This window comes from Aulonocara sp. 'chitande type north' Nkhata Bay, linkage group LG13 (genome assembly GCF_057382095.1).
Source record: "Aulonocara sp. 'chitande type north' Nkhata Bay isolate Kocher_YH1m ecotype deep benthic linkage group LG13, A_spYH_male_GT1.1, whole genome shotgun sequence".
Classification (NCBI taxonomy): Eukaryota; Metazoa; Chordata; class Actinopteri; order Cichliformes; family Cichlidae; genus Aulonocara; species Aulonocara sp. 'chitande type north' Nkhata Bay.
This window is the reverse complement of record NC_141356.1, coordinates 24,757,707-24,771,231: the sequence shown is the minus strand read 5'-3', so window position 1 is coordinate 24,771,231 and position 13,525 is coordinate 24,757,707. Positions and strand designations below refer to the sequence as shown.

At 41.5% G+C, this 13,525-nt stretch overlaps 1 protein-coding gene across 1 annotated transcript in view; it reads right to left on the bottom strand.

Annotated features, from left to right (window-relative positions):
• Nucleotides 1-13,525, bottom strand: part of lrmda (leucine rich melanocyte differentiation associated) — a 210,934-nt gene that overhangs the window by 55,416 nt on the left and 141,993 nt on the right. The window contains exon 5 of the mRNA XM_086259345.1: nt 11,612-11,738. Coding sequence (XP_086115471.1) covers nt 11,612-11,738 — 127 coding nt within the window. The remainder of the gene's footprint in view (nt 1-11,611; nt 11,739-13,525) is intronic.

The following is a 13,525-nucleotide window of genomic DNA, read 5'->3' as shown; positions in this document are numbered from 1 at the left end:
AGAGGACGAGCTGAGACATCATGAAAGGAGCATCAGACTTGTTGTCTCCCTCTTTCTGCCCTGCTGGTTTGGTATAGATTGTAGGCTAAGGACTTCATATTTTGATCAAACTGACATCTCATGAATTATGTACCGTACACCATTAGCATTAGTTAGAGTCATCACGGTATCAATGATGCTATTGTTTTGAGGGGGGTCAAGTCCTGAGACACATTATCTTTGAAAAACCCTTCTGCGAAGAAAGGAAGAAGATGTCTGGAATTCAGCTGACAAAAGCACTCAGTTGTCCTGAAATCTGATGAGTCTGACAGGATGTGAGCCCATCTGATCTGCTGCAGTCGCAATATTCCCTTACCGGGGAGGGGGGGTAGTAGGTAGAATGGGCAAGCTGCTCCTCTCTGGGCTTTTAGCACAGGTGTGATGAAAGTCATAGCTGCCGCAGCTCAGCCCACCTCTCGGATTACCCCCGAACATGTCTGGTGGCGGACTCTGCCAGTTGGCAAGCAAAACGCAAGGAAGTGATGCCCGCTGTGCCCTATCCATCTCCCTCCTGCATGGAAACAGCATATCAGGTGATCCCCAGGGATAAGTATCATTATATCATATATTAAATGTCTTAGGCTGCGGGTTACAGTTGTAGGTCTTAACAAGATAACAGACAGATCGTACAGAATGGGACAAAATGAGTTGGTGCTACAAGGTCAATACTGTCAGTTTGGCCGTGGACATCTCTGGCACTCGTGGGACCTGTTTATAACCGTGAGGTGAAAGAAAGACAAACAAACAGTAATAAGGAGAAATAGAGCTCCGCTGCCTGTCAAAATGGCTCTGTTTGCCACCCACTACTACAGCGCAGTATTTCCTGTGTTCACTTAATCAGACTTGATGAAACGACAAACCTTTGTTCTACAGTGCCTGGAGAAGTTGGTAAAATAAAATGCGTTACCAATCACAACTTGCATTAGATCTCACAGGATATCTTACAGCTCATTGGCTCTGGTTCAGTTTCTTAAGTATGGTACAGTACAGCAGAAGTCAGACATCACAAATCTGTCAGCTCGTAACAGAGCACCAACTGCAAATAGAAAGCGAATGAAGCTGTCAGAGGTTACATCTCCTTTGATAAACACAGAGAGATGAAAATAATTTGACACTGAAAATTAACAAAAAATGCCCGGCTGATAAAATTAGGGGCTTAATACTGTCTTTTTAGGACGTAAAGCGTGATAGATCTTGTACTTTAATCAGGTTTCAGAAAATAGAAGTTTGTACCTTTGCTAAGCTCTCACGACAAAAACACAACCGAAGGAAGACGACAAATTCTTTGTGGATGAGTGCCACTAAAACATCGTGGCATTAAGGTCCTTCACCCACTTCACTGTCCATCAGTGCCCTGTAACCCTATGCCAATCTATTCACAGCCTTTTCCGGCACTCCCATAATGACACAAAAATGCTGTTTGAGTGTCACTTGACCCCTTTGCCCTCGCAGTGACCTCTATAGTGCACCCTGGACAACCCCACGGTGTTTTACATATTTCCGCAAGCATGGCTCCCTCTCCTCCGCTGTCTCAACTTAATTTCCTTTGTCCAATTCTCCCATCACCCTGCTCATCACCCCCGCTCCTCTTTTCCATTTTTCTGCTTCTATTCAAAACTTGAGAAGGAAAAAGAAAAAAAATGCCTCTTCACCAATGGAAATCACAGGCATAAGTGGCTATTCAGAGAGTGATTGTCGGGGAAAAGGGCGGCTGCCGTGTTTGTGAAATGCAGAGAGGGAGACTGTGTGAATGTTGTAAAGACACATAAGAGTGGAGTGGTAAAGGGGCTCACTTTAAACTTCTATACAACCAGAAGTGCTAAACAACCTGTAAGCAGCACACAAGCACCACAAAGAATGAAAGTGTTAGGGGAACTTTTGACTAGTTGAGGATTTCACAAGCTCAGGTTTCTTTAAAACAAAGTTTTCTTTAAATCACTCCTCAAAATTTTATCCCATTTCAAAGCACCTTTCTTAGTTTAAACACGTGTGGGATCTCCCCGTCAGTCAAATGTGAAGCTCCCGATGAGCTAAGCCTTTAATGCGCCAGATTTGACTGGTTAATCCTGTGAAACCAACCTTTTTGTCTCTCAGGTGAAAAGGTTGCACACTTGGGCCTCCTTCCTTCAACCTGCAGTGTTCCTCCCGCCTTAGCTTCCAACCTAAACATGCTCCAGCCCTCATCAGTGGCCTCTCCTACCCCTTCTCAGCCACCTACCCGCCTGCATGCAGAAGCTACAAAGCTGGAGGTGTCAAGACTACCTGTCTCAACAGCACCCCCCCTTACCTGACCTGCGGATAGCCCTCAGGGACATTAATTATAGAGTAGTCTGACTTGTTGAGAGGAAAGAGACAGAGAGAGAGAACGAGTGAGAGAGGGAGAGTGACACAGAGTGAAAGACAGAGAGAGAGAGAGCAGAGAAAGATAAATGCAGAGATGTTGTTACAGAAGCTGTCACCTCCTAATCATGTCATCCTGCTGTACAGAGGTGATGCTGAGGCTTTGCTCGATCAGGTTTCCTATTCATCACCAGTGCTGGATGGTTGGTGGTGGAGGTGTTGGAAGATGTGTATGTGTACAGGCAAAGCATGGAAGCCTGGTAATTCTGGAGTTCAAACTTTAAACTGTTTCACTTCATCAACTGGGAAAAAAACACCCTTAAGATTTTAAGTGAAACGTGGTGGATGTACATTTCAATCCCTGTGTTTTATAATCTTTAAATACCAATGAGTTGTTATTTATAGACATTATTATTTTTAAAAAAAAACTAGCAAAGTTAGAACACATTACTGCCTAAGGACCACTTAAAAAGAAACACGCGACGCAAAACCGCCGCATCTATTCCTGAGCACTTGTGAGCTGAAACATGGATCTATGATAATATGACATTTCAGTGTGTGCTTTTAAGTTTTTGTGTGGACAACAACGTCTGGTGCAGAAGCGTGGATACAGGCACTCAACTGCCACCATGTGATCAGAGCAATCTGTCCAAACAAATGGAAGCTTCTCCTGCACATTACTGCGTTAGATTAGACGACTTGTGGTCATTTGATTCCCTACTGTCTCGACAGCTCCCGTTTCTAATGGACCGAGTGGGATTTCACAAAACGCAAAATTGGAGGAGGTCAACGCGTTTGAAGGTTACCCCTGTCGGGAATCAAAATAAATAACATTCAGGTGTGCTATTGTCTGTCAGCTGAGTGTCTTAATGATGCCAAGTTAACACATACTAAATAACAGTGTCTCCCTATGCACTGACAGCCTCAGAAATAATTGACCAGCGTGCTCCAAACTGAGACGCAGTAGGCAGAGAATTCAATCCTGCAGCTGACAGAACCCATTGAGCATGTCACTAGATTTTGCATTATACACAAAGCAATGTCAGGTCAGGGATGCGGCCTCCTGCTAGTTATCTGCGATTGCATCTCTGAGGGTAAATTACCTGGCTCTCCATAATATGGTCTAGTTAACTAATTTCATGACAGCACGCCATCGCTTAAAAAACAAAAAAAAAAACAAAAAAAAAACAGCCTCAGATTTACTGCCTGTCAAAAACACGATGGACCCTTTTCCCCTCCTCAAAAAGCTTGGCACCCTCTCAACTACTGTAAGAGATCATATTCAATATCCTCACTCTGTGCGCTGAGGACATCTCTAATATCAGACAAAGACATACGGCTGAAATGAACAAAAAGAAATCTAACCTTATTATGTTTGGAGGCTACCAGCCGTGTGTCATTTCATCCAGTTCCCATGCAAAAAACAAGAAAAGACAAAAAAAACTGTGCTGGGGGGTTGTAAAGCACTGTAACATAGCGCTAACGCTCTTAGCAAGGAAACAGGGAAATCCATTATCCTTTGTCCTGCTGACCCGTGCACACTAACAAGCACACAGATACCGTATATGGTGTCCTGTCATTTTGTTGTTATACATGTGTAAATTATTCACTTTCTGCCAGAAAAGACGCTCTGACAACAAAAACTCACCTCGCCAATGGGGTCACAGGGAAAGTTAATCTCACACAGACAAAGTGCTCTCACATAGTTTTACCTGTGAGAGCATGGCCTTCCGCTGATAACGACAAACGTGACAATAACTCGGTGATGGTGCGAAGACTTCCTTTAAGCTATACTGTGTAGAGTGAACAATACGGACACACAGAATACCCCCCTCAAACATCACACCACCCATGCACCCACCCACCCTGGAACTCAACAGTGTCTCTTTGAAAGTTCACAATGCACGCCAAGGTCTGCCCACCCGCTCTTTTCTCTCCGTTTCTTTTTTGTATGTGTTCCCATTGAGCCGGACGAGGTGGCCTATCATCGTCTCGACAATGACAGTAGGTGGAAACGCTAGCTTTCATTACACAAAGTATAAATAGTGTAATCTATCAGCCCTGCCAATCAGGATGATTGATTATGGGCTGTCAAGGAGGAGAGTGACACATTAGAAAAGTTTGGTTAACAATGCCTGTAGCTGGTGCGGGGCTGCTGCCACCCAGCCCAGTGATTAATGTGTTGTCAGTCTGTAATCCCACACCCACGCTTAATGAGGCAAGAATTTATCATCTCGGCAGAGTGGCAGATGTCAGGGGGAAAGGAATCCAAGTGCCTGGAAACAATATACTTTTTCTAGCCTGTGCTTGACATGTCTGACAAGCTCTAAAAACCACAAAGAAGGCCTGTGTAAGCACAAACTTCAGTGGAGGGACTTTCAGTTCTGGCTCTGTCCTCTGTTGCCGGCTCATGAAAGTCACTGTTGCTGAAAGATGACTCCATCTCCATTAACACCGCACTGAAAAACAGAGACAACTGGCATAATGGATTAAAGCTCGAGTGATCCAGCGCACTGGGGGAGAGAGGGAAGAGTTCTAAGCACCATGTTTTTCATCTCAGCCCTCTGAGGTCTAGGTGCTGACGACCCTGACCCTGACACTAACCCTCACCCTACCTCATGCGATCGTAATATAACTTCTTTTGCAGAAACGATTCTCCCAATTCTTGGCAATACAGGAAAATAATTATTCTGTCTCGCTTTGTATGGACTTTCCCTGCATCATCCAGCAGAGCTTCAAAGCTCTAAAGTAAATTTAACTTTATAAATAACAAATAATTAACATCTGCAAGCCATAAACAACAACAACAACAACAACATCACTTGACTTGTCTCATAAAAATAAAAATCAGAAAGTAAGTTTAACCAAAACTGCCTTCAGCAAGGGCACGTGATAATCAAGTTCAAAGTAAACTATAAAGTGCTGAAACAGTGATTAATGTGTACAGTCAACCTCAACTAAAAGAGACAAGCAAACTAATAACAGATCTCTTTGAAAGAATTAAAGTTTATTGGAGTTTTGCAGAAGCACCCGGTGGGGCAGGAGAAGAGGAAGAAAGATGGATTTTTTTCCCTCCGAGCTCCGAAAACACTAAGCCAACTGTCTCTTATTACACTTGCAGCATCTTTCTGTCACCAAAGAGACCAACAGGGAGGATTATCTCTGACTGAACTGATAGGCCAACGCACTGGGATGCTGTACGATGCAATAGCTAAAAACCATCATTTGATAAGAAGTGTAATTGAAGAGAAGCCTTAGTGGAATGATATTGTTGTTACAGTGCGTGTACAGGGTTTGTAGAGATTTGCAGCCCTATTACATGCAATGAAAAAAAAGACATTGTTTTAAGAGGCACATTTTCATATGAGAAAAACCTCAAACATGTCCAAAAATGATAAAGTAAGTGATCAGTGATATTGGAAGGAAAAAGTGGGGTTTTCCCCGGCACATTTCTACATTTAAAAGGAAATTTGAAATCAGCAGAGTTACAATAAAAACTCTGTCCTTCCCAAAGCCTTATGAAGGATTTCATTGGAAAAGTATGTTCAGACAACAGGTTACGTAGCTTGCCAATCCCAGACACTTAATATTATTAAAGTAATAAAAGCTTAACCAAGACTTACTTTCAAAGTTTAAAAAAAGGAAAGGTTATATGACCGATCACATGATTTGTCAAACTTTATGAAAACTTAACATGAAAATAGAAAAAGGGAGACATCTCATTATTGCTGGCCAGCCTCGGCCTGCTTTCTGACAAGCCTCAGACTCCACCGCTGAACACAAGAGACATCGAGACAACAAATGCTTCACCGCAGAGGTGTGCCTTCTCTGCACCGGATGCCAGCAGAAGGAGAGGCAGTTAATGCAATAAGGCCACTTTAGTGTCTCATAAAGGCCCTTAGGAAAACACACGTTTGTTTTTATCCACTGCGTTCAGCCAAAAAAAGTGAATAATACATCGATCATTTTTTGCCTGCGAGAGTGACGTGACACTCAGGTCATGCACCCCGTGTCTCTATGCTTTGAAAGAGGCAATAAATCAATATTGGCTCACTTACTTACAATTAATTGTGCTTTAAAGTTTTACAGTGTGTTTATGATATGCAGGGCCTGGATGATTTATGTGGACAGTGTGAGTCACTCCCTCTAATTGCCGTTGTTTTCCCAGCTTATAACCCCTGCGTGACCTCTCAGTTGAAGCTGCCAGAACATTCAGGATAGAGCTCGCTCTACTGGTCCAAACTCTGGACGTATTTCAGCAGTCAGCTACAGAGAAAAGCTCACACGGAAGCATACGCCATTCAGTCAGTTTGATACACGCATCGAACATGTGGTACCCTGGAAGTATCCGACAAAAAGCAAGCACTGTGCTTTGTGTATCGTATGAACTAAACACACTCAAACATTTGCAAACAGCTGCTTTCAGATTTAGGATACGTTATCGTTAAAAAGCAGCGTCTCAAGGAGTGTCTGACGCAATTAACAGATAATAAGACATTATGTAAGCTGGAAAAGAAAACAGACTTCAAAAGCAAGAAAATCACAGTCTGTAAGAGAATTCATCTGAGCGAACATAAGGCAGAGAGGCAGTTTGTGTAATTATAGTTTGCCCTCTACTACTATGCAGTTCTTTCCTCATTCAACTTCATTCGATGCAGGAATTTGTCAACTCCAGGTTCTTTAGGTATAATATCTGGTGCACATGGAGAATCAAACGGAGAGTAAAGAGCAGTGTTGGTCAAGTTACTTGAAAAAAGTAATCAGTAACTAATTACTGATTACTTCCCCCAAAAAGTAATCCCGTTACTTTACTGATTACTTATTTTCAAAAGTAATTAATTACTTAGTTACTTTTAAAAAACACGATTTACAACCTGAATAGGTGATAAAGCGATAGATCTTTCAGCCCAATTCTACTTTTTCTACATAATCCATCATACAAAATGTAATCAAATGGAAAAGTCCCTTTTTAAAACTTGATTTATTAGTTTTAATCTTTTAACTTTATGCATGAAGCAAAAAATTAATTATATGCACCATTCTCTGACTGGAAGAAATTTGTTTAACATTTAAACCTATTTTCTGCACATTCCAGCAGTCAGTGGAAGAATCCGCGAGTTTCTCTGTGAATTTCCCATTACGTGGTAACGCACTCGGTGCTTGCTCGGAAGTTTAAAAAAAAAAAAAAAAAAAAAAGACGTTTTCTTCCCACGCACAACGGACACTAATGTTTTTGTCACTTTTTATGGAATCAAACTGAAAGCAAGGTCAGTACTTCCAACGCTGCATGCTCATACTCTCTCCCGCACTGATATATTATCCATTGTTGATCTGCACACAGCTGTTGTCACGAACGTCGCACTCGCTTACGTCACTGTCATGAGACATTCTCGCAAAAAAAAAATCACGGTTTTAGTAACGCAGTAACGCAGCGTGCCTACGGGAAAGTAACGGTAATCTAATTACCGTTTTTGCAATAGTAATCCCTTACTTTATTTGTTACTTGAAAAAGTAATCAGATTACAGTAATGCGTTACTTGTAACTGCCCATCTCTGGTAAAGAGTGGTAATAAACATGCTTCCGTGGGAATCTGCTGGGTAATATTCCCTCCCCCTGTCGTGAACCATATTGTTTGAGTTTTCTCTAAGGACACATTTGTTCAGTAAAATGATTCAGCAAACCCACTGAAGGCACATTCACAAAGTGCTATATTGCATACTGTTTGTTATGTTTGAAAGCTTCGGGGGAACTCATAACTCTCAAGCAGTGAGATGAACATAGAAACATTCTTCACAGCATACATTTAAGGAAGCTAAACAACCGACCTATAGCAAAATACTGCCTCTTTTTGCAGAGTTGCAATGCAATAAAAAAATAAAACACGAAATCAGAATCGTGCATCACATAATGCACAATCATGGCTCTAAAATGATGTAGCCTATCTCAGATTTGAACTGCTCACTTCAGCGCAAACTTAAAATGAACCACTGTGTGCTGCAGAGTAAAACAGGTTAGTGTCTTGGGAAGAAAAAACTGAACTGAAAAGATCCACTTGAGGACTTTCCTGGCTCTGTCATTGTCAATTCCCTTGAAGAACCGTTACCCAGTGTGCAGAGACTCATGGGACCCGGGAGCTGGCTCAAGCCACCCTGCAATGCAGTCTGCTTTACATTATACCGAGAAGGATGTGGGGGGAAGAAAAAAAAAACTGTCTTCATGCTAGAAAATCAAGTCAAATACTTCATCCGGGCAAAATCTAAGTGACATCCGAGGAGCATTTATACTGGTTGACGTAGCTACCAGTAAGGGGGCCCGTGGAGTTACTTCACTCACTGTGAAACGCTCTTAAACATCAGGCAAGAAGTAAATGTTATTCTACTAGTTAAATTCGCTACGCACTTTTTAAAGCTCTACTTGGGATCTGAAAACAGAAAGTGCTGTCACAGTGTTTTGATAGACATGGCCAGTTTAACCCAAGGGTTTCGACAGCATAATGTGGGCTGCGCGGAAGTGGCGTGGCCTAACTGAGCCAAAATGTACCACATGCATTTTCCAAAAGCAGCCCAGCACGGTCCAAATGGCTCTACGTGGTTTGACGCCATTTCATTCCATGACCTCTAAGTCCTCAAAGAGAATTATCACATTATTGCATTCCAACACGCCCAATTTCCCCAAATACAGCTCAAGGCTTTTCCACTCTGACTCTGCTCACTGTTGAGGTTTTGGGAAAACACTAATCATCCCTACTGCTTTCTTTTTTTCTTTTTAATTGTTTACCTCAGGTATTTGTACAGTTTCTCTATCTAGTCTTAGTCATTTTGCTTCCATTTCATGCCCAACTGCTTATTATCCTTTAAAATCAGAAATGCATTTTAACGACCCAGTGACAATTAAACAAATGCCCAAATGTGAGTTTATTTCCTGTGTGTCAGACTGACTGTGCGTCTTCACAACAAACGTTTGGTTCTTTAACGCCTTTCTAAAACCTACACCATTTTTCCTTTGCTAATTCCGCACTTGCAAATCTCATTACAGGCTTTTGCATGTGTCTGCCTCTCTTTACGAAAAAATAGCTCTTTAATGTCTGGTTGTGATTTAGGAAAACACTGGGAATGTATGAAAAGTTATGGTGTTCATATTGTGCTAAAGACCATAACTGCTTTATCAGAAACATGTGGCAATCCTCTGTGCCAGGCCAAAATGGCATGACTGAAAAGGAGTTTAAATTGTGGTCATATTCCACTCTGATATGACGCAAGTGAGGTCTCGAAAGTTCACTGCTGTCTTTTTCAAAGCCAGCCCATTAACTATTCCAATACATACTGTACGTGATGCAGTGAGAACGAAAGGGGCTTTTCCTTAAATTTGTGCTGTCAAAAGTGGGCACGTATCACTGTAAATCTGCTGCAGTTGCTGCTGTTATTAAGGTTTCAGTTTACTCTTAACAATATGGAGAATAGTTGTCATATAGTTTCATATAAATAATAAATGAACACAGAGCCCCACCACCCTCCAAACCCCCCGAATCAGTTTCATAAATAAATGTCTTAAATCACAATCGTGGTCCTTCCCCCCCCCACAGTACTTGCACTAATTGAGACTCGAATGGTAGTGTTAGTGACAGCAAGACATCTAATTACCATTCTTTGTAATGAATCTAATGGCAGACACTGTACCACGAGCCAGTGCTATGAGCAACACCCTGCTGTACCAGACATAAAAGAAAACACAAATATCTAATTACGCCATCATCTCTTCCCAATCTCCTGTTCTGTTGCAGACGTTTCACTAATTGGTGGCCCGCACTATCGGTCAACTTACAATCACTCTGATGATGCAGACAATTAAAGCCGGGAGGTACTCATGGCTCATCAAGTCTGCGGTAGTTGACACATCACGTCTCATCTAACTCAAAACAAATGTTATGGAAATGCTGCCGTGACATCCTCCACTCAGGATATGTCCAGGCAAAAATGCTCTTCATTAGCAGCCCAACACTGCTAATAGGGAAGTGTACATAGTACAAAAAGAGTACGATCAGGCGCACAAAATACTGTGCGAAATGTTCGGTAGACGTATTTTCATCAAAGCTGTAACCTTTTACTTTGCATAGGGAATAAATAATCATATACAGCAGGTTCAAAGACGCAAAGACACAAAAACACACACATCATGTCAGCCCGAATCAGTGATTATCTTTCCTTTCATCTAGGGCTGTGGCGACAAAACCAAACATTTCTTTTTCACTGACAGGCTATGTAAATAAAATCTTAAAAGTGACTTTATCCTGCCAAAAAGCATTGTAGAGGTCCCCATTTTCTTTTTATATAAAGTGGATGAGCAGTGTTTTCATTCCACTCTTCTCTATCTACCAAACATGGCAGACGGAGGTTAAATTATTTTAGTGTTTTGCTATCTCACTTGCCACTTGCATGAAGAATCAAGAACAAAGAGTAGCATGATCTGACACTAAAAGAGTACACTATCTTAGCTCATTGTCTGAATCAATAAATATTTTGTTTTTCTCGTGCACTTTTAAACCCGACATTAACTCACATGCTTCTGATTTATCACCGAATGCCTTCTCTGGATCCATTTTTACCTCCCAGGCTGACTGTCGGAGCCCCAGAGCATTGAAATGACAAAGCTAAGCTGATCCCAACAGTAAATATTTCATGATCTTACAGTTACAGGAAATCAAATGTGGACAAAAGATGATCATTTATAGTGCATTACAAAATGAGCAAGACGAGGGGATTGAAGTAAAAGGGGCAAACCTTCTTATACTGTATTTATTCATTGGGGTCCCAAACAAGACAAGGATGAATGAATGCACTGACTTGAGATAATTAAGTGATTGCGAGCAGCATGTACATGAGCTGTCACTCCAATCTCCAGCCACGTCACACTTGGAAACACAAGTGTGGCCGGACAGCCGCCCGTCGTCTTTGATCTGGGCTCATGCATACGAAATCAGGTCAGGCCATAATCACACACACTCACATGCAACACGCATGCACACTCTAGGCCTTGGGAGACACCGACTGTTTTCAAAGGGCCACAGTTCTAGGACCTCTGTAAAGGATGAGTGACAGTCAAGCACGCAAAGGAAGAAAAGAAGGATAAAGGAAGAGGATAGGAAAGGGAACAAAGTGACAAACTCATTCAGTTCTTTAGAGGTTCTGCTACTTAAAACAGTGTAAAAAAACTAAACTAAAAGACATAACTTACAGCTTCCGGCTTAGGCTTGACCACTTTCATGAATGCGCCCCTTTCCTGTGCCTCCATCCCTTCTCTTTTGGTTACTTTCCTGGTGTCCAGAAACTTCAGTTGTGGCAACTTGTACAGAACAAAGTACCTATAATGAGACAGGAAAAACTGAGCATTAACATACTGTTGCCATAAAAGGCCTCCTTGTAGGTCTATTCTTGACAAAGAGACAGACTATCTGAGGAAGATGTGTTTACGTGATACACTAATCAAACTGACACAAATTCTAATATGTAAATGCAGGCATCAACAAAAGTTGAAAAGAAGCCATGTTTACTCAGATTTAATAGTGATGCAGATTTAATGGTGATATTTTCTTGTATGTAATAACCTTCAAAGCTGATAAGAAAAAGTATGACATATAAATAGCATGAAAGAAGATACAACCCGTCTGCTGGAGCTGTCATTCTGCAAGCATCACAGATATCTCTCTAAGCTTTCAGACACACTGTCTTTCATTGGGAGGGAGAGAAACGTCAAAAGATAATGGTTGGAATACACAGATGACAACAGATCCTTTCACTGGCAGGCAGGAATAGAGGAACCGGTATGTCAGGGGTAAGCTGGTAGCTAAAAAGGACATGCATACAGCACCTAAGTGGAGGGTGAGAAAGGACGGGGGATATGTCCAAAGACAAGACCTGTGTGCAGAGAGCCGTGACAAATTGATGATGGTGATGGCGATGAAGGGAGATGGCAAAGCCTGTGTAAAGTTTTCAACACCTGAGGATAATAAGGAGGGGGATTACATTTAGACTGACACGGAATATAAAATATGTTTGTGCAAAATTAAGGAAAAAAATAATTTAAAAGTCTGAAAAAACAAAGCAAACAGACAAACGTTTAAATCATCATCAATAGAAAGACCGCATTTCTAAATGTATGATCACTTTTCAGCTTTCCTGTGACATGATCAAATATACGCTTCTACACAAGGTTTGCAAAAGCAAACAAACAAACAAAAACACCTATATTGACTTACTAGACTTACTAATTGATCATCAAACTAATTGTCATCTGTAAGTCAAAATTTTAGGTTAGCATGTCAAAATCTTGACTTTCATAACTTGAAATTGAGAAATTTCTCATTTTTGAATAACTTATTCAAATAAATTTGAATTTCAACATACTCTAAGATAAGTCAAAAATGTAAAATGCTCAACTTGAAACTTTGAAAACTCAAATTTTTAACTTAGCTCTGCCTGTTATTCTTAAGTGGCAGCGTGAGCTTGGGTTTTTTAAATATACAAATCACGTCCTGTGCAGTCTTTGGATCCTCTAGCACACACACAACTTCACACAGCGTTGTTGCAAATAGGGTTGCCAACCGTCCCTTAAAATACGGAATCGTCCCGTATTTCGAAACAAAAGTACACGTCCCGTATTGAGCTAATAAGGGACGCACTTTGTCCCGTAATACAGTGAGAATCAAAAGTAGTCTATAAATGTTTATGGAATTAACGCTTTGTTTGAAAACATAATTCCCAGCCCCTCTCCTGCTTTGTGACCAATGAGCTGACAGCACACTTATGACAATTCGAGTATGACAATTCAGATTACCGCTCATCTCATTGGTCGAGGAAAGGTCGCTTACGGAGAAAATACCGGAAGACAACAGATGACCACAACAAGAAGCATGGCCAACAGGGAAACAAACGCCGTCACTGCGGTGCAAGTCTCGGACGACAGTACACCTAAAGCTGGGCAGACACTGTGCGATTTTTTCAGTCGCGTTATTCAGCTCCTGCTCAAACTGCACGATTGACTCGCAGGGGTTAGAAGTTGGTAGGTCACGATGCAGGTCTCACACTATACCGCCCGATGCTCTGATGCGACCTGAGTGCTCACACTGTGCGTCCATAAAATTAAGGTTAT